Here is a 20,493-nt window from a genome sequence, read left to right on the forward strand (position 1 = left end):
CTATTTCCTCGTCGAGCTCCTCGTCGGCTTCCTCGGCCGAAAGTGTACACACGACCAGTTTCCTCGGCAGAATTCAGCCAGAAACTCGGTCGGAAGCTGAATTCTGCCGAGGAAACTGGTCGTGTGTACGGGGCCTTAGTGTTATGTTCTTATGAATCCATATAGTTGCTTCTTTTTGAATAATGTACACAGGTTTTGCTTTGTATCTGAGCAGCTTTTCTTCCTTAACCACTTAAGGACCGCCGCACAACTATATACGTCGACCGAATGGCACGGCTGGGCACAAGTACGTATATATACGTCCTCTTTAAGATCACGGCCGGTGCTCTCGACCCGGTCCGAAGCTCCATGACCGCGCCCGCGAGACCCGATCGCCAGCCGATGTCCCGCGATCGGGTCACAGGAGCTGAGGAACGGGGAGAGATAAACAAACCTTCCCCGTTGTTCTCTGTGGCAGTGATCGTCTGTTCCCTGATATAGGGAACGACGATCAGTGACGTCACACGTCCAGCCCCGCCCCCCTACAGTAAAAAAACACACACTAGGTCACACTTAACCTCTACAGCGCCCCCTAGTGGTTAACCCCTTTACTGCCATTGTCATTTTCACAGTAATCAGTGCATTTTTATAGCACTTTTCGCTGTGAAAATGACAATGGTCCCAAAAATGTGTCAAAAGTGTCCGATGTGTCCACCATAATGTCGCAGTCACGAAAAAAAATCGCTGATCGCCACCATTATTAGTAAAAAAAAATATTAATAAAAATGCCATAAAACTATCCCCTATTTTGTAAACGCTATAAATTTTGCGCAAACCAATGGATAAACGCTTATTGTGTTTTTTTTTAACAAGAATAGGTAGAAGAATACGTATCGGCCTAAACTGAGGGGAAAAAAAATTTGGGTTATTTTTTTGGGGGATATTTATTATAGCAAAAAGTAAAAATATTGATTTTTTTTCAAAATTGTCGCTCTATTTTTGTTTATAGCGCAAAAAATAAAAACCGCAGAGGTGATCAAATACCACCAAAAGAAAGCTCTTTTTGTGGGGAAAAAAGGAAGCCAATTTTGTTTGGGGGCCAGGTTGCACGACCGCGCAATTGTCAGTTAAAGTGCCGAATCGCAAAAAGGGGCAAGGTCCTTAACCTGCATAATGGTCCGAGTCTTAACCGGTTAAACAAGTCAACATAAAAGCAACTCCAAGGCTCCATGCACACTATGCTTAAAAAAAGTCTGCTTTCTTGGGAGTAAAAAACGCTCATATAGAGCATTTCTTGTACAAAGTTTAGACGAGTTTAGAAGAGTTTTATGTTTTTTCTGCCAGTAAGCTCCAATCAGAAACGCGAATCAGGTGGGGCGTGGTCTCGGCATGGAAGTGTGAGGACGTGTCTTCCCTGGGCTTCCAGTCTGCGGCTCCTCTACAGCCTGCCCACACAGACACCCATCGCCATTGACAGGGTCCACAGAACTCTTGGTCCTAGAGGTCCCGCAGAGGACAGACCCAGAGATGTCCTTTGCTGCCTGCACCATTACACTGTTAAGGAAGACATACTTCAATGAGCCTGGCACAGAGGAAACATGGACTTTGACGGGGTAAAGATCACCCTTGTGTCTGATGTGTCCTCCAGATGCATTGTTGCATGAAGCCCCTGCTGAAGAAACTTGGAGACCAGGGGATCACTTACAAGTGGGGCCACCCTTTCCACCTCATTGCACGTATACCCTCTGGCATCCTGCGGATGTCCCTGCATTCCTCAGCTCCCTCGGGTTCCCCCAGGGTGTCGCTCCCCAACTGGCTAGCGTTTGTTCTTCTGGGAAGCAATGATTACCCTGCTGCAAACCCATCAGGCAGACCCCAACGGTCCCGGCGCAATCATCGGTCTCAGCACAGAAGATCGCAGGATCCTCGGGACAACGAGACTTGATCCTTCAAGGTTAGATTTGTTTTCAGAGTGAAGGCCTGTCCTGGACTTGAGAGATCTCCTCTGTATGTAAGTTCTGCACTACTTTCACATTGTTCCCATTGCCTCCTCTGATGTAGTCTCCTTGGACTGGTGATTTTCCCATGGAGGTGGGTACTGGGAGTAGTTGGGCCCGGCTGGGCCTAACGTCATAACGACAGAGGAGGCTACATTATCTGAGTGATTTTTCGGGAGCCCCCTACCCACAGGTTTCCCTGTGGGTTTGACCTGCAAGTAGGCAAATAATGGCTCACCCAGATCACTGTGCTCATTGTTTCAAATACTTATGTTTGGTTTGGGGTCGGAGAGGTCTCTGTGGAGCTGCCCGGAGGACACATGACCCAGCTGGCTTAAGGTCAGAATGAACTACCACAAGTGCCCGCTATGGCTCCCACTCCTAGGATGCCTCTCCCTCCTACTTGTCCGAGTTTTCATTTATTTTTTGCACACTGTTTTCTATAGGTTTGTCAATGTATAACAACATGTGGTAAAGTGTGCCTGACTGGCGGGGGGGTGCCCTGCTGCATCTGGCCTTAGGTTTTTATTGGGGAGTTTGCCTTCCCCCTCCCTTTTTTTCTTCAGATGCGGCCATGCATGCTCCATCCGATTTGATACACTTCTGGGTGGCCTTGGTTCATGTGACGGGGGGTCATTTCCCCACAAATGTGCCCCTCAATGGGGGCCCAAAAGATGTTCTGGTCTAGGTTTAAATTTATTTAGCAGTATATGACTAGGCAACAGAGCCACGGTTCGCTCTCCCTGGGCAATGTCTCTCTGGGAGTGAGCGGTCTCTCCCACCGTTAATTTTTGTGATAACCTGATAATGTTATTTGCAAATGTTTTCCTCTTGTTACCACTCCCGGTACTCTCTGAAATATGTTCTTTATTATTGTTGTTTTTACATTTTGGTTATTTCATTAATGAGAAGCTTAACATTGCAATGTGGTTCCTATCTGGACCAGCCTTAAGCGGGGGACTGTTGTGGGGGTCCTGCGCATTGGGGGCTCAACCCCTGAAGTGCCTTACCTCAACCCCCACTAGGCCTTAGCTGCCCTAATTGGCAGTAACCCTCTGTCTGGAGATTTTGTTTTCTCCCTTCATCATGCCGAGACTGCTCTACCTTTTACAAGCATTGCCAGTTAGGATTCTGCAGAGCTTCTTTGGTAAGCTGCATACAATTTTCATAAATTATGTCTGGTAGGGCAAGCCTCCGCGACTTAGATTGCTTCTACAGCGACCAAAACTTAGTGGGGTTGGCCTCCCCGATCCGGCCTTTTACTATACTGCGGTCCACATAAACAGAGTAGTGGACTGGTGCAGACACTTACATCATAAATTATGGGTCTGCCTGGAACAGGAAACTGTGCCGATCCCCTTAGCGGTCAACCCACTCAGAAGGGCCCAGAAAAGAAGAGGCTCTAACCAGGCTTCGGTCTGATTGAAGCCGGAAGGACCTGTCAGAGATACCTGGTGTGAAGTCTGGGTGTCCAATTATGGGCGTTAACAGGGAAGGAAAGCTGGGCGTCTCTGCCCTCAGGCCTATATCCAATCCTTAATTCCCCCATTGGGCGGGTGGAAGATTTCACAACTATCCCACTTCCAACGATCCCTCCCTGGGAACGGTTGTTTCCGTAGGCAGCCTACGTCCTTCGAAGACCCGTGCCTGGGAGATGAGCCCATACGGAAGTCCCTCTCCTATTCCTACAACATTCTACTTGCTCACACATCTCAACATTAACCCCCATATTTGAAGAAATGGGAGAAAGATCACGTTTTCTGAGGACCAAAAGAATCGTATCCTCTTCTTTGCACATAAGTCGTCCTTGTGTAGCAAGTATCAGGAGATCACCTACAAGATTCTGACGAGCTGTCCCTCTTCTAGAGACAAGTTCTACAGATCATTCAAAAGATTATCAACGTCTCTCTTCAAGATAACCCGGCAGCAGTACTGCTAAACCTGACACCCGTGTTTTTGACATTCAAAGCTTCAAAGTGTGTTAGATACATGTGTCCCCTTCTGCGTGTCATGGTTTCATGCTCCAAACCCTACATCACTGTGGGAGTTAACAGTGACTTAGGTGCCAGAAGAGGAAACCACAGAGCACAGCGGGGGACACATGAATCCAACATTCTTTGAAGTAATTTGTGTAGAAGACACCGATGGAGGACGCAGTGCTGAAACAGGGAAGGTAATGCACACAAGTTGCACTGATGGGAAAGGGGGGCTCTGATGTAAAGAAACTGGAATGAGTGAAGGGAATACATCACATTGTGAACCTGTTTCTCTTTTTGGGTCAATTGCTGAATGTTACGATCACGGACTCTATGGTGGTATCAGTGTGAGAATCAGTGCAACCATCTACCCAGGTTTTCCTTACGATCGTCTGGGCAAGCAAAGGCCTTGGCTGGGTTATAGCCACATGCCTGGTTTTGCTTGCTATCTGATAAGCAATTTTTTTATATGGTGACGGTGCACTTCATGGAATGAATCACTGTGGTGTTAATACTAGATTAATCTATATCACCATTCCAAAACACTAGAGCAAGTCATGTTCTTCAATCAATTAATTTGACGTCCTATTTGGACTAAATTAGCGTGGCTTCTTCTATCTACTAATGCACACAAGTTTCCAGAAAGATGAGTTTTAGATCTTTTGTTTTGTAGGGGCTTTTCATCTGTGCCTTTTTGTTAACTTTTTTTTATTAAGAAAAAATCTTGAAAGATTTAATGATCTCTCTTTGTTACATTCTATTCACACAACATAAAAGTATCTGCATTAATAAATATCTGTAAATCAGACAAATTAGAAGTCTAGAAATACAAAGCAATGTATTTAGGAAAAACTGCAAGCAAACACAGTGAAGCCAATAAATCCAAGTAATCTAATTATGGAGATTCAATTCAAACTTTACTGCGTCTACAGTGACTGATGCTGAAATTAATAATATACAGTTACCTGCAGATCTGGGTTGTGGTTTTCACACAGCAGCTGAAGAAATCTCAGAATAGGCTCCATTATTAAGACAAGTGGGCCCACTTCATTTCTTTCTCCACTCTCCCCTCCTTCATGCGCTTTTTGGTGGGGCACTCCTGCTGCAGCTTTTGAAGAGGAAACAGGCACAACAAAGTGAGCATCGTGTCCTTAAAAAAATGACATAACTATTTTCTTGTATGCTGACCAGGGAGAACAACACCCTTACCACTAAGCGTTCAATTAAATATACTTTAAGTATCATTTTGCTCTGCCAAGTTTATAATATGGCACAAGGGGAATAGTCAACAAAGTGAATTTATTGTTTTCTGTTAGACTTATCCGGAACTCTTTCTCAAATGTGAACCTGACAGGCTAATAGTGTATGGGTGTGCAAAAACACAAAATGTAATTCTGAAAGACCCTTATTAACACCCAAAAAATCTATCTGATAATAAAATCAAATTCCATTTGTTATTTTCATCTAATTGCAAATTAACTTCAGGCTCTGGAGTTTGCACAGCATGAAGTGCATAAGTGCATGTCTGGTGAAAGTAGTATTTTCCAAAGGCCTTGACTAAATGGTTTAACAAGAACCTGTCAGTAGAAAACTACAGAAGCTGCCACTGCTGACTTTTAACTTTTTAAAATCTGAAAGTTGCAATATTGTCACCCTCTGTATTTCATGCTTAGTAAATCACGGACACAGTGCTGAGACTTGCAGAGAATGCAAAAAAGAAGTTCCGACTTCACCAACTTTACTGGGTGCAATCTTGTTCCAGGTCTATGACCCACTAATAAGTATAAAAGCCAGAAGCTGAGGAACACAAATCAGGAACTTAAATAGGAATCAGGAATTTTATAAATAAAGGCCAGCAAATGTCAGTTACTATATTGTGATGGGTTCCCTTTGATTCCTTTAGATATAAATAAAATGCAATGAACTGTATTATTAGTATAATTACTATTACTACTATTATTGCTTTTGCGTTATAACTTACCTTTCGAGGTGAGGTTCGTAGCAGGTTCCTGGACATCTCCAGCCCCTAAATCATTCATGTTTACAGACATAGTGGATTTTATTTCTTGCTGGGCACATTTTATTCTTTCATTCAGAACCTTGAAAAACTTTTCTGACTTATTGTCACCTTTTAATAAATTGTAAAATGAATTCTGAGAAAGGACAGAAATAGACACTGTTAGTTCATTTCATCTGATATTATGAACAAATATAGTGTGACTTAATTATGAAAACTAAAAAAATGTGCTTCTGTTTAAGGCAAATATTTTGGTAGCCTATTCTCACTGACATATTACCCAGACCAGAGTGTTAGATGTGCAAGTTCAAACCAGGCTGTGTGTGACTAAAAGAAAACCAAATACACTAGTCTCTTGGACAAATGTAACAACTGTGGGCTTTTTTTTTTGTGACTGATGGTGCTGCTCTTCGTTTGCCGTCATTCACAATGCCAACTAATTTGGAGCAGGCGACTACAGTAATAGCTGGCAGCTTGTGTTGTGAATGACAGTGGCTGGAGAGCAGGGCTGTCTTTCCCGAAAACACAATTTTATTAAACACTAGCAAAAAAAAAAACAGTGATTACATTACTCAAAAGATGTATTGCTTTAAATCAAGCTGATTTGATTGAAAAATCGTATTGTATGTTGATCGAGGGGGAAGGGGGAACAACGGAAGTTATTATATGCTTACATTACACTTCAGCTTAAAAGTATCACTGGTCAAACTGCAAAAAAAAACATATTTGCCATTGTTTTACTTCTTTAAATTAAATAACCCTTTAGATACAATATTGTCAAAAGAAAGCCATGTTTGTTCCTTAACATATACTGTTTATGCAACACATAACCGCGTAGGTAATACCATGTTTTCACAATTTACAAGCCCATAGCGGAAATGGGAAAATGGCTCTGGAATTTAAAGAGTATGTGAAGCCAAAACCTTTTATTTTTTTTTAACCAGTAATGTTTGGTCCCAGATCACTGTCACTTTCTGTTCCAGAGATACAACAGGAAGTAGGAGGAGATCTCTATTAAGGCAGGAGATATAACATCTTACAAAATTTTAAAGGTTAAAGGCAAAAAAGGTTTGCCTATTGGAAGATTTCCCCTCCCCTCCTGTTTCAGTGACAGCTCAAAACCTCTCATCTGTACCAGTGACAATGGGCACCAGGACAAATAGCTAGCAATATTAACCTGAAAGAGGCTTAAATCCTTCCATATTGTATCCAAAAATAGAAAAAGGTTGTGGTATTTGCAACAACTCTGTTCTCTGTTCATTTCAGCACTACTATCAAAGAAATAAGTAACACCCAAGCTAGCTGATTGACTAATACAGTGGGGAAAATAATTATTTGATCCTCTGCAGATTTTGTAAGTTTGCCCAATTAAAAAAAAAAATGAAGGGTCTATAATTGTTATCATAGGTGTATTTTAAAATGATAGTGACAGAATATCAACCAAAAATCCCCCCAAAAAAACAAGATGCAAATGTTTTAAATTGAGTTGCAGTTCAGTGAGTAAAATAAGTATTTGATCCTCTAACAACCAACAATAATTCTGGATCCCACAGTATGAGTTAGGAGCACTGTCTTAAATTGAAAGGACTAATCTGTGTACCAAACAACAATTCAGTATGTGTATAAAATACACCTGTCCACAGAATCTATTTCTTCCTTTCAAACTCACCATCATGGGCAAGACTAAAGAGCTGTCAAAGGAGGTCAGGGACAAGATTGTAGACCTGCACAAGGCTGGAATAGGCAACAAGACCATCAGCAAGAATCTTGGTGAGAAGGAAAAAACTAATGGAGTGATTATTTTCAAATGGAAGAAATACAAAATAACCATCAATCGCCCTCGGTCTGGAGCTCCACGCATGATTTCGCATCATGGGGTAAGGATGATTTATGAGAAAAGTGATGGCTCAGCCTAGAACTACACAGTAGGAGCTTGTGAACAATCTCAAGGCAGTTGGGACCACAGTCGGCAAACAAACCACTTGACTCGTTGTGTTTGGAGGGAGAAAAATGCTAAGAACAGCATGCCTACAGTCAAGCACGAAAGTGGAAACATTATGCTTTGGGGCGGTTTCTCTGCCGACTTTGCCGCATTGAGGGGCCAATGGACAGGGCTATGTATTGTAAAATCTTGGATGAGAGCCCTCTTCCCTCAGCCAGAACACTGAAGATGGACTGTGGATGGGTCTTCCAGCATGACAATGATCCAAACATACCACCAAGGCAACAAAAAAAGTGGCTCAAGAAGAAGCACATTAAGGTCATGGAGTGGCCTAGCCAGTCTCCAATCCTTAATCCCATAGAAGATGTATGGAGGGAGCTGAAACTTCGAGTTGCCAAGCGACAGCCAAGAAACCTTAAGGATTTAGAGAAGATCTGTAAAGAAGAGTGGACAAAAATCCCTCCTGAGATGTGTGCAAACCTGGTCACTAACTACAAGAAACGTCTTACCTTGGTGCTTTCCAACAAGGGTTTCTCCATCAAGTACTAAGTCATGTTTTGCGTAGGGATCAAATTTTACTCACTGAACTGCAATTCAATTTATAACATTTGTACTATGTATTTTTTCTGGATTTTTGGTTGATATTCTGTCTCTATAATTTAACCACCTATTTTTTAAGACTCTGTGTTTACAATAATTTTTTTTTTTTTTGCTTTTTTTACTTAGAAAAAATATACATATAATGTTTGGGGGTTATAAAACCCTAGAAAATAAAATGGTGGTCATTGCAATACTTTTTGTCACACCGTATTTGCGCAGTGGTCTTACAAGCTCACTTTATTGGGAAAAAAATACACTTTTTTGAATAAAAAAAATAAGACAACAGTAAAGTTATCCCAATTATTTATATTGTGAAATATAATGTTACGCCGAGTAAATTGATACCCAACATGTCACGCTTCAAAATTGCGCCTGCACGTCCAATGGTGACAAACTTTTACCCTTAAAAATCTCCATAGCCGACGTTTAAAAATGTCTACAGATTACCAGTTTTGAGTTACAGTGGAGGGCTAGAATTAAAGCTATCGCTCTAATGATCTTGACAACACCTCACATATGTGGTTTGAACACCGTTTTCGTATGCGTTCGCTGTTGCGCGTGAGCTTGTCGGGACGGGGTCCTTTACATTTTTTGTTTCTTATTTATTTTACTTTTTATTTTGACACTGTCCATTTTAAAAAAAGAAAGTTGGGTCACTTTTATTCCTATTACAAGGGAATGTAAACATCCCTTGTAATAGAAAAAAAACATGACAGTTCCAATAATAATTAACTCCTAACCTTAAAAAATATAAAATGATTAGAGATAATAATAATAATACAAATAATAAATTAACATCCAAACCCGAACAAAAAAACTACCAATTATTAATGATAATAATAGTAGTAATTTATTTATTTATTTTGTGTTAGGGTGTTTAGTTATTTATTATTATTTTAAGGGTTATGGTTTGTTAATTATTTATTTACTATTGTATTCATTTATTGAATTTATAATTTATTTATGATTATTTTTATTTATTTATTTATTGTACATTTATTTATTTATTCATTAATTGTTATTATTATTAGTAGTAGTAGTAGTTTATACACCTTACCCCTAACAAAAATTTAATAAAAAAAATAACCCTATGTCAGGAAGCTAGTTTAGCTAATACTAATTCTCATACAGCTAATGCAAATTCTTCTGCAACTACTGCTCATTCGCTAAAACTAATTCCCATGCAGCTAATGCAGAATGATTTGCATTAGCTGCAAAAGAATTAGCATTAATATTAGCTGAACTAGCTTCCTGACATAGGGTTATTTATTTATTTTATTTTGTTAGGGTTAAGGTGTTAATACTACTACTACTAATAATAATAATAATAATAATAATTATTGAATACATGTAAAAAAAAGTGCACAAATAAAAATAATCATATAAAAAAAAAATTACATAAAAGAATACTAAGTAAAAGTAAATAAATAAATAATTATCCCTAATCCTAACCCTAACCCCAAATCCTAATCCTAACCTAACTTGAATGCTAACCCCTTACCTTTAACAAAAAAAATAATAATTAATGAATAATACTTATAATACTTATTAAAAAAAGAAATAAAAGCTAACGGAAAAGATGAACAAGTTAAAATACCTAGTAACAAATGATGCAACAGATAATACTTTTCTCTTTTGGCTAAAACAAAAACAGCCAAAGCTCAAAAATGTGCTAAAGTTGTCCATAAAAAACGTGGACAAAATTGCTGGAAAACCGCTCAAAGACGCTATGCTCAGGAGTGAATGCAGCCTAAGGCCTGGTTCACACCTATGCGTTTTTTAGTGCATTTTCAGTTTTGCAGAAACACACCACAGTCTATTTAACATGGTTTCCTATGGATGTAGTTCACATCTCTGCATTTTATGTAAAGGGCCGGGGATTTTTTTTTCCTGTTTTTTTGGTTCCATTCAATGGATCAAAAACGTGTATTGAAAATTCAAAATGCACCTGGAATATGCAAACTGCAAACTGCATAGGTGTGAACCAGGCCTAAAGGAAGAAAAGCTGTTCACTTAGCAAAGTAAATGATCATTTTGAAAATAAGTCCAATTATATGCAAGATAACTTTCTGAGTGTTTTATGTCTCTTGGACACAGTTTCACTTAATTTACTAAGCTATAAATGATTCTTGAACAAAAAATAAATAAAAAATTACTCAATTCCACCATCCACGCATCTATGGTGGATGAGGGGAATATTTTTCCTGCTGAGCTTTTAAATTCTGACAGTGTGGAGTTTTCCCCATCATCAGAATACGCCGATTAGCACTGCCAGCTATAGCTGGCGAGAACCGATGAAGCGCCGAAAATCTGACAGGTCGATTGAACAGAAGTCGATCGGTAGATTGACTTTTGTACAACAACCCCGCCTAAATGTGGATCGACCTTACTGATCTGGTCGAATATCGATCCATGTATGGCTGGCTTAAGTAGACATTCACCTTGCTAAGTAAACAGTTTTCACTCCATTTGTAAATCAACCCAATTACCTTTTATCTGCTCTTACTTGAAAAGTGAACATTCAAACCTTGATTCAGGGAATCATTTTTATTCTGTGTTTACACAATGCAAGATTAATCCTCACCCTTTTAAAAGTACTTCTGTAACCGATCTCTTTGTTCAGTTTTTCTGCAGCACAAGTAAAGACTACTATTTTTATTTAACATATCTTGAATTTTAATATTAAATTCTCCGGTAAGTAATTATTACTATTTAACTTACTAATGAGCGATTAGTCTACAATACTTAGTACCAACAATTTTAGAAACTTAATTGGTTTTACTATACCATACTATAAATAAAATTAGTACTTTTTAAAATATAAAAACAACATGACAGATGCTGGTACTATTCTGCTATTATATTTTAAATGTTTATATTTATCCTTATAGTCCCAAGCAATGTACAACGCCTCCAGTGATCTCCTCTCATCTGTACTTCGGCTGTCAGTTGGTGTCAATGTGAATTCTTTTACATCAACACAGGCAGCGACAGACAGGTAGGGAAACTGCCTTGTACTTTGGCAGAAAGAAGCTGAGCGGGAGTAGTGGAGTTGCAGTCATATCATCCTTCACTCAAAAGGAACACCTCTGTTGTAGCTAGAGGGGGTAAAACTCTGGCGTGGATGGGAACAACGTCAAAAACATTAAAGGTAAAGTCTCAATGCTTGACTCCCCAAGAGACATACTAAGCCATTGACCTCACTCTTAAAATATCAGTTTTTAGTAGATTGACATATTGGGGGTTATTTACAAAAGGCAAATCCACTTTGCACTACAAGTGCAAACTAAGTGCACTTGAAATTGCACTGAAAGTGCACTTGGTCGCTGTAAATCCGAGGGGGACATGAAAGGAAAATAAAAACCAGTGTTTTAGCTTGCACATGATTGGATAATAAAATCATCAGAGCTTCCCCACATTTCAGATCTTCCCTTCAGATTTACAGCAACTGCACATCCAAGTGCACTTTCAGTGCAATTTCTTTCAAAATATTTTTTCAGAAAATAAATAGTACAATTAAGTACATTACGGTACATCTCGTTATGAATAAAATCTGGTAGATGACCTTTTAGAATAAATACTACCATTATGGAGATAAATAAATACATATCATTAAAGTGATAGATGTGGTTTTAGAAGGTTAAATAATTAATATGAAGAATTTAAATAAGAGAAGTTCCCCTATATAGGCAAACTGATAAATGAAGACATTTTTCTCCTCCTGGTGCCCCTTATTGGGAACTAACTGCACAAGGGGAGGAAACCTTTCACCATACTTGCAGTTTTACTTAATGTTCCCCAGAATAGCCAGGCTAAAAGAGATTGGCCTTATTATCTATGAAAGAGGTTATTTTATCTATCATTTCAATTTACCGGTATAATAAAAACGTAAAAGGGGGAGATAGGTCTCCCTCAGAACATCACCAGAAATCCCTATAGAAGGGAAAAAATAAAAAGAATAGGGGGAAGGTATGAGAGAAAAAGGAAAGAAGGGTTAGGAACAGGAGGAAGATTAGAAACGTGCCTAACTTAAAGTTATGTAGGAACCGGAGGAACACTCTGGGTAAGAGAGATTCCTACATATCTAGCCCTAATTTCCCGAAGGTTTTCGAATTTCGGAACAGAATACTAGCTAGCTTTTCTTGAGTCATTATCCAAGATATAATTTTTTTGCCTTCCAAGAAAGAAGGTTTAGGTTTCTTCTACGCTTTGGCAATTGTAAGCTTGGTTCCTGTGAGTTTCAGTGCAATTTCAAGTGCACTTTACTAGTAGTGCAAAGTGGATTTGCCTTTCGTAAATAACCCCCATTGTGTAAATGCATATACATCTTTTTTGACGCCAGCTAGAGTATAAGTCATACCTGTATCTCAGTGTTGCCACCATCAAGTAACCTATTGGCCAATAAAATGCTTTCTTGAAAGATCTTATCGTTCTTTGAGCTCATAATTAGATCAGCCACGAGTTTGGTGGCTCCTTCTCGGTCTAATTTACACTGAACCTGTGCTATTAGAGACCAATCTTGATCCTGACCTGTGAAATAATTAAAAGCAATATTACATTTTCAAATGGAGGACAATGAAATTAAAAACAGTAGTCAGTGAATGACAGAGTCTAGAAATAGAATTAAGGTATAGATAAGTGTCAAAGAATCATGTCATGAAATTTTAGCTCCAGCCCCAGAGCACGAATGGAGACACTGCATTTTACAATGTACAATGTTTTTATGTACAAAGGGCAGTGTATATCAGCCTTACAGCAACACAGAGATGAGAATAGAGAAAAGATACTGATTTACTAAGGGAGGAAAGGTGTTTATTACCTATGACAGAGATGTCAGCTGTCTCGCCTTTAGTATTTGACTTCTTGTTTTGCAGGTAATTACTCAGAAGGGTTTTCCTTAGTAAATTTCCCTATGGGGACAGGAGCGAGAATCGAGTCAGACAGGGAGGGAGGAAAACATAAATTGCAAGCTTCATTTATAAAGATGCTGAGTATCTGTGAACTAATAATGAACATGCTGAGCTATATAAAGATGCTGCTTATCTGTATACTGATAATGAACAAACCGCTCTGGATAATGATGCTGAGCATCATTAAACACTTATGGTGAAGCTGCTGTTCAGATTTAATTATGAGATAGAATTGATCTTAACTATGTGTGTCACAGATTTATGTACTGTACACACCTGTAGAGAAAACATCACAGACATCATCTGGCAACTTTCACAAATGCTAAATGTAAATATTTCTATGAATGTAGCAAAAAAACACACCTCTACCATTATATAAATATAAATACACATTAAAGTGATATGTTCTATAAAAATTATGTATGACCCGGTGCCAAACACACATTTTGTGTGCCGCGTGTGGCCTACCAGCCAGCAACATGTGGACTGTGGGCTATTGGGCATCAGTCAGATTGCACAGTGGCAGTTGGGTGCCAGGCATTGGCATGTTCTCCAGTGCCCAGCACTGAAAGAGAGACTGTACTGAGGGCAGAGTTATCACCACCCACAGAACCATAATGTACTGGCCTATAGAGAGAGAGAGTGGTTCCGAAGTGTGTGATGGGTAAGTGTTTAACAATGGGGCGTGGGTTACCACTTTTACTACCATGACTGCCAGTGCAGCTTGGAGGATTGGGGGTTAACACTTTCACTGCCATGGCCACCAGTACGTAGGGGATGGTAGGGTTAATGCATTCACTGCCATCACCAACAACACAGGGTGGGGAAGGGACATCACTTTCACTACCATGACCACCAATATGGGTGATTAACTTTCACTGCCATGATCACCAATGCATAGGGGGAGAGGATTAATTTTTACTGCCATGATCACCAATACATAGGATGAGAGGATTCATTTTTACTGCCATGATCACCAATGCATAGGGGGAGAGGATTAACTTTCACTGCCATGATCACCAATGCATAGGGGGAGAGGATTAACTTTTACTGCCATGACTACCAATATGGGGGGATGGGCATGTTAACTATAACATGTTAACTATCCCATGTTAACTATCCCAACCTACACTGATAGTCAGTGGCAGTGAAAGTTAATAGTAATGACTCCAATGATGGGGTTATTATTGTAGCCACTGAATGAGTTTATGATGCATAATTTATACCTAATACAATAAAAACATAAATAAATCTGACAATCTAAATGCACCTAAAATGTAAACAATGAAAAATGTTTTGTTCATTTACTAAAGGAGCAGAACATGTTGAATTTGCAGAGTGAATGACGTGGGGTTGTGCTTACATCAATCATCCAATCATGTGTGAACACATTATTTTTACCTCATACACTACTCCTTTAATAAATCAAGCTTTGTGCATTTAACTGACAACATATTAGTGGGACTGATTACTGAAATATCTTCACCGCTTTAGCAAACAATTACATTCTTGCTATTGTTTTCTAACCGGTATGTAAAAAAAAAAACTCGTTAAACCAGGGTTTAACTAGCTGCTTACATCATTCTCCATTTTCTTCTCAGTGACATTCAGAAAACAATTCTTCATATGAGTTGTCAAAATCCTAACATGATGGATGCATATTGTCCGCTACTTTTGCAGACATGTTCCAATTCCTACAATGTGAACTGGTGACTTGGCTTCATTTGCCAACGTTTTGATTACTTTAGATAAGATTACGTTTGATCATTTCAAATCCTCACAATCTGATTGGGGGCTAAGGGCAAGTTCTCCACTTTAAACAGCACTGTCTGCCTAAACAAATTCTATCTGTAACTATTAAAAATACAATATAAATAGTACCTATATACAAAAGAGATTGTGCAATATTAAAGTATTTATCAACTACTCTCATTACAAACCAGAATGAGCAATGCAAGCCACTATGTGCTATGTGATCTCAATACTTACTCTATCCACCTAATGCAAAATCACAACATCACAGTGATCAAAAGCGTCCATATAATGTGTTCACAACAGATAAATGTCCAACAGTGTCCACAAATTCTTTTCATGTTAGCCATTCTTCTCTGTACATACAGATATCTTCGGTTGAACCATCCCTCTGTGTTCATCACACTTTACCCACAGTGCACAAATTCTCACCCTGTTTGATGCACCTCATAAATCTAAAGGGCCTGACAGCTCCTTTTACCCCCAAAGAATTAGAATTACCAATTCAAATAATCAAGCCTTCATACACATCAAACTCTGAGATAGATTTCAGAACAATTCATAGTGTTTTCTCTAAAATCACATTCTGTAATTAAAGCTAAATTCCATGTATAAATGTCATTGCATAGTTACATTGGTCCAGCTTGGACCAATAAAGGCATGCATATGGCATACCTGTGGGACTGCTGTGGAAGCACAGAATCACTGTAGTAGTCACTGCTACTACATTGATCACTGCTTTTTCTTGGGGTCACTTGCTCAGCACATGTGCCATTCACAGAACACCTTACATTTTTCTCCACGTAAAGTTACCGCCCTGCCTCTGTACCTGGGCCTTTTTATTTATGAATTTTAATATAGCTGGCAATACATAGCTCAAATGTTTGTCATTTCTTAGGATAGGCCAATTGGTATTGAGAAAATTATCAATATCTCTATGTTGTGAATTATAATCTATACTCTTTATAATTCTCATGTTTTTTATCTTTTAATTATATTTGTTGTACCTTGATTATTTCTTTATCCACTTTTTTCTGAATTTTTGCCCCTTCTTTAAGGCTCTGTTCACACCTAGGTGTTGTTATTTTTCCAGCAGTTTTTCAGGTGCTTTTGTGCAGACGTTTTTAAGGTTAAAAGGGCACCAATGTAAAAGCACCTGTAATCTGCTATAAAAGAAGCTCCTGTACTTTTTTGCTTCAGGTGACAGAACACTCAGATGTGAACAGGTGCCATTGAAAGTAATAGGATTTTGCTTGTTGGGCATGTTTAGAGCTGAGGCTTATGGCAGAAAAACGCCCAAAAACGCCTAGGTGTGAACAGAGCCTTAAAATACTGTAGATAACAGCCTTGGGTAACACAAAGACAAACAGTCTTTGTTTCTATTGGACACTATTGAGCACATAAAAGATATCAGTTTTAGCTACATTTCTCTTACCTGTTCTTCATAATTATTTTTCTTCATCAGCATTTGCTGTAAAGTCCGTAAAACCTTTATACACAGTTTTTCTTCAGAGGACATAAGATTTTTGGTGTGTTGAATCAATCTGTGAGTGAAAAAAAAGTCATAACTTTCACTATGTCTTAAGCATGTTCCTCCAGTTAATTATCAATCCCTGTTCCACTCTCTATATTCCCCAATTTGCCCTTAGAAAAAGCATTAACAGTGCTGACTATGCATGAAGGCACAGTAACTTCATTGTCGCTAAGTTGTATGTGGAATCCTTTTCTGTTAAAAAAACATTCTACGCACATATGTGTACTGAGCACTATGCACACTATTTAATAACTGTATAGGCACAGGAAAGTGTAGTATGGAGATGTCAGGAATTAATAATATATTTAAGCATAGTGCTCTGAATAATTCAAACATCCCTTATTGTGAAAGCCCCCAGTTCCAAGAGTTCCAGATAATAGATGGTTCACACTCATTGCAAAATAGCTGACTCTGATTATTTGTTAATTATGCATGTGCTGCAGAAACAGAATGAGACACCTACTTAGAAATGAAGCCTCCAGTCTCACATCGTACACGAGCATCAGTTCCTTCTGCAAAAAGTAGTTCAGGATGGTGGAGGACATCTACAAGTACAGACTGCTCAGCTTCTACAAGCGGCTTTAACTTTTCCTCCAATGTGTTTATAATATCCTAGTGAGAGTAAAATAAACATATCATTATTGTGCCCTGTGCAAGTCAGTACAACTAATCACAGTAAAGTCACCATTACATTAGAGATATTTATTTACTAAATGGTTTTAGAATCATTATTTACTATAGATAGCTGTTGAAAAAAAACGGTGTGAGTAACACTTGTCAGTGATGGGCTGTGTTTGAATGCTCTGCATAAGAATCAATGTTGAGCAGCTCATATAGTCCTAGAAGAAAAGATCCATACAAGGATCAAAATTCTGCCGGTTCAGCAGGGATTGGACAAACTTCGATCCATGTATGGGCTGGCTGGTTGTTTGCAAGTGGATATATCAATTGACTTGTGTACAATCAGCCTGTCGAATTTTACCCAAACAATCAGTGCTGTTGGCTATAGAGGTCAACACTGATCATTGTATTCTGATGGTGGGGAAGGCTTCCCGCAGTCAGAATACAATACCACAGCGGGAAGGATCGAGTGTGTGGATGGGGGAATTTGATTTTTTTTTTTCGTTCAACCCACTGGTTGTACAAAAAAAAAAAAATGTTTAATATGCATCTTAATGGGACTAATACATTGAAATAAATTGATCATTTTTTAATTGATTTGAGCATATAGAAAGAGAAATAATTTCTTAATTCAGCCAGCTTTAATCCTTCTCATCATTAATATCAAGCCCCATTCACTGAATGAAGGGTGGGGAAAACCATAAGGTTATTAAAAAACAAAAAAGTCTACATTAGTATATTACTACGTGATGACTTTGTTGTGAGCAGGTTATTGATAAAACTGTACTCCAGCCAAACAGCACAGGGTTCCTGGGAGAGGGTGGATTTGATTGTTAAGGTATTTGCTGAACAAGGGTGGATTTTTGTTGGTGGGTGGTTTTGCTGCTGGGGATGGGAGACGAGGAAGGATTGTTGCTTGGGGGGGAATTTTTGTATGCATATTGTCACAATTTCCTTCCTTGATTGCCCATTTGTTGTCCACATATTGTTATGAATGACTTACTGTTAGGGGTGCAACGGATCGTGCCCGATCCACGATCCGAACGGGTTGACCTGTTCGGATCGGAACAGTATGCGATCCGCGGAACGCACCGCGGCCTTAGAAAAGACCGCGGCTTCGGCCTAGCTCCGGAGCGGTCAGCCATCTTGGTACACTCGGCGGCGATGCGCGCTGACGTCATCACCCCTCCCTCTGCTCGTGGATTTTTTCTATTTTGCAAGAGCGCGCTGCGCCGCTGACTCTGCATGTAACCTGGAGACGGACCGAGTACATCAGTACAGTGAGTTGGCTAATGGCTTAATAGCCATTAGCCAACTCACTGTACTGATGTACTCGGTCTAGTAAAACAGTAACACTGTAATTACCATTTTTGCCACTGTAATAATAGTCATAGCCAACATTGCCCCCACCATAGTAAACAGTAACACTGTGTGTATAGCCATTTTCCCACTGTAATCAGTGGAAAAAATGGCTATACACACAGTGTTACTGTTTACTAGTGTGGGGGCAATGTTGGCTATGACTATTATTACAGTGGCAAAAATGACAATTACAGTGTTACTGTTTTACTAGTGTGGGGGCAATGTTGGCTATGGCTATTAATAATAGCCATAGCCAACATTGCCCCCACACTAGTAAAACAGTAACACTGTAATTGCCATTTTTCCCACTGTAATGGTCCCAAAATTGTCCGATGTGTCCGCCATAATGTCGCGGTCACGAAAAAAAATCGCTGATCGCCGCCATTAGTAGTAAACAAAAAAAAAATATTAATAAAAATGTAAAAAGACAAAACTTGTGTTTGTCTTGTGTTTTTTTTTTTTTACTGATCGAAAATGATCCGATCCATGACTCCTGATCCTAAGATCGATCCGATCCGTGAGTTTTTTGATCCGTTGCACCCCTACTTACTGTTGCATAAACATTGACACAATTGCTCATATAGTGTCACAATTGTTGTTTTTTGTTCGTATAGTGCCACAATCATAAATTTGTTGATTGAATATATTGTCATCATTGCCTTTTTGTTGCCCTTTTATAGCTGCAATTGCTTATTCTTTACTTTGCTGTATTTGCTGCCCGCATTGTGTCTTTTATTAATTTAGTCCCCTGTAGGCCTATCGCTATCAAGGCATGCTGCTATTATCCTCATTTCACCACATTGCTATATGTGCACTACTATTAACCCTTGAATTTTAGTATGCCATGTTTTAACACGGTGAACTTCACACACAACTATTAAGTATTGAGTTATATTTTTTTCCCAATATGATTATATAGAAAACTTTCAGATAAAAAGGTAATTTATTTTAAAGTTACCACTAGAATTCATTTAGTAAATGTATAGCGGAGAATACGGGGACGATGGTATTAAAAAATAAGCTGCACCAGGTGTCAGCTATGCTAGGTACGCCACTGCTTGACTTACAATCACACTTGACTTGAAACAAAATCATATAATTATTTTCAAATGAAAAGTAATTGCATACAATTTTAGCAAAACTATGCATTCGTTGTATTTTCTAAATTTCCCATTTTTTTTTTACCAACCTGTAACTTCTCCACAATATTTTTGTAGTCCCACTGATTCTGAGTGGCACTGGCACGAGTGAAGGTTCTTGTGGTTGTAGATTGCTTGTATGTGGTTTGGTTTCTTAACAGAGAACTAGAGGAGCTGTTTAGCATAGAACTCACATGTGAATCTAAGTCCATAGGTAGAGCTATGCTCCGACTTTTGGCTAGAAAAAAAAGGAAAAAACAAGATAAAAAATTCAATCTGTAGATCATCCAAAAATGTTATTGTCCACAGATCACTTTCACAGACACAGACAACATGACCTAAAGATAACAATAAATATAGTATAGAACAAATGTGTGTCTATTAAGAATTTCTTAAATTTCTATTTAGAATTGCTTAAAGCATATATATGGCCAAAATGTAAAAGCATATATTCATTTCCACACAGTATTTCAATTATTTCCAGCCTACTCATAATCTGAATGATTTTGAAGTTTGTAAACTTACCTTGTGAGGATCTCCACACATTTACGACCTTGTATTTTGTGACACATATTCACTATCCTGTATGAGTAGGTACAGCTGTGTCACAAAGTTCCAAGAGCCTGCCTTCTGAACTACAGAGATGCTGAGAGGAGTTTCAGGA

General features: G+C 38.8%; 1 protein-coding gene across 1 annotated transcript in view; it reads right to left on the reverse strand.

Annotated features, from left to right (window-relative positions):
- The window catches only part of ITPR3 (inositol 1,4,5-trisphosphate receptor type 3), a 385,035-nt gene that overhangs the window by 112,380 nt on the left and 252,162 nt on the right, over nt 1-20,493 (reverse strand). Inside the window, 7 exon segments of the mRNA XM_040339415.1 lie at nt 4,918-5,060; nt 5,934-6,105; nt 12,872-13,041; nt 13,331-13,421; nt 16,609-16,717; nt 17,171-17,319; nt 19,880-20,067. Of these exon segments, the coding sequence (XP_040195349.1) occupies nt 4,918-5,060; nt 5,934-6,105; nt 12,872-13,041; nt 13,331-13,421; nt 16,609-16,717; nt 17,171-17,319; nt 19,880-20,067 (1,022 nt within the window).

This window comes from Rana temporaria, chromosome 2 (genome assembly GCF_905171775.1).
Source record: "Rana temporaria chromosome 2, aRanTem1.1, whole genome shotgun sequence".
Lineage (NCBI taxonomy): Eukaryota > Metazoa > Chordata > Amphibia > Anura > Ranidae > Rana > Rana temporaria.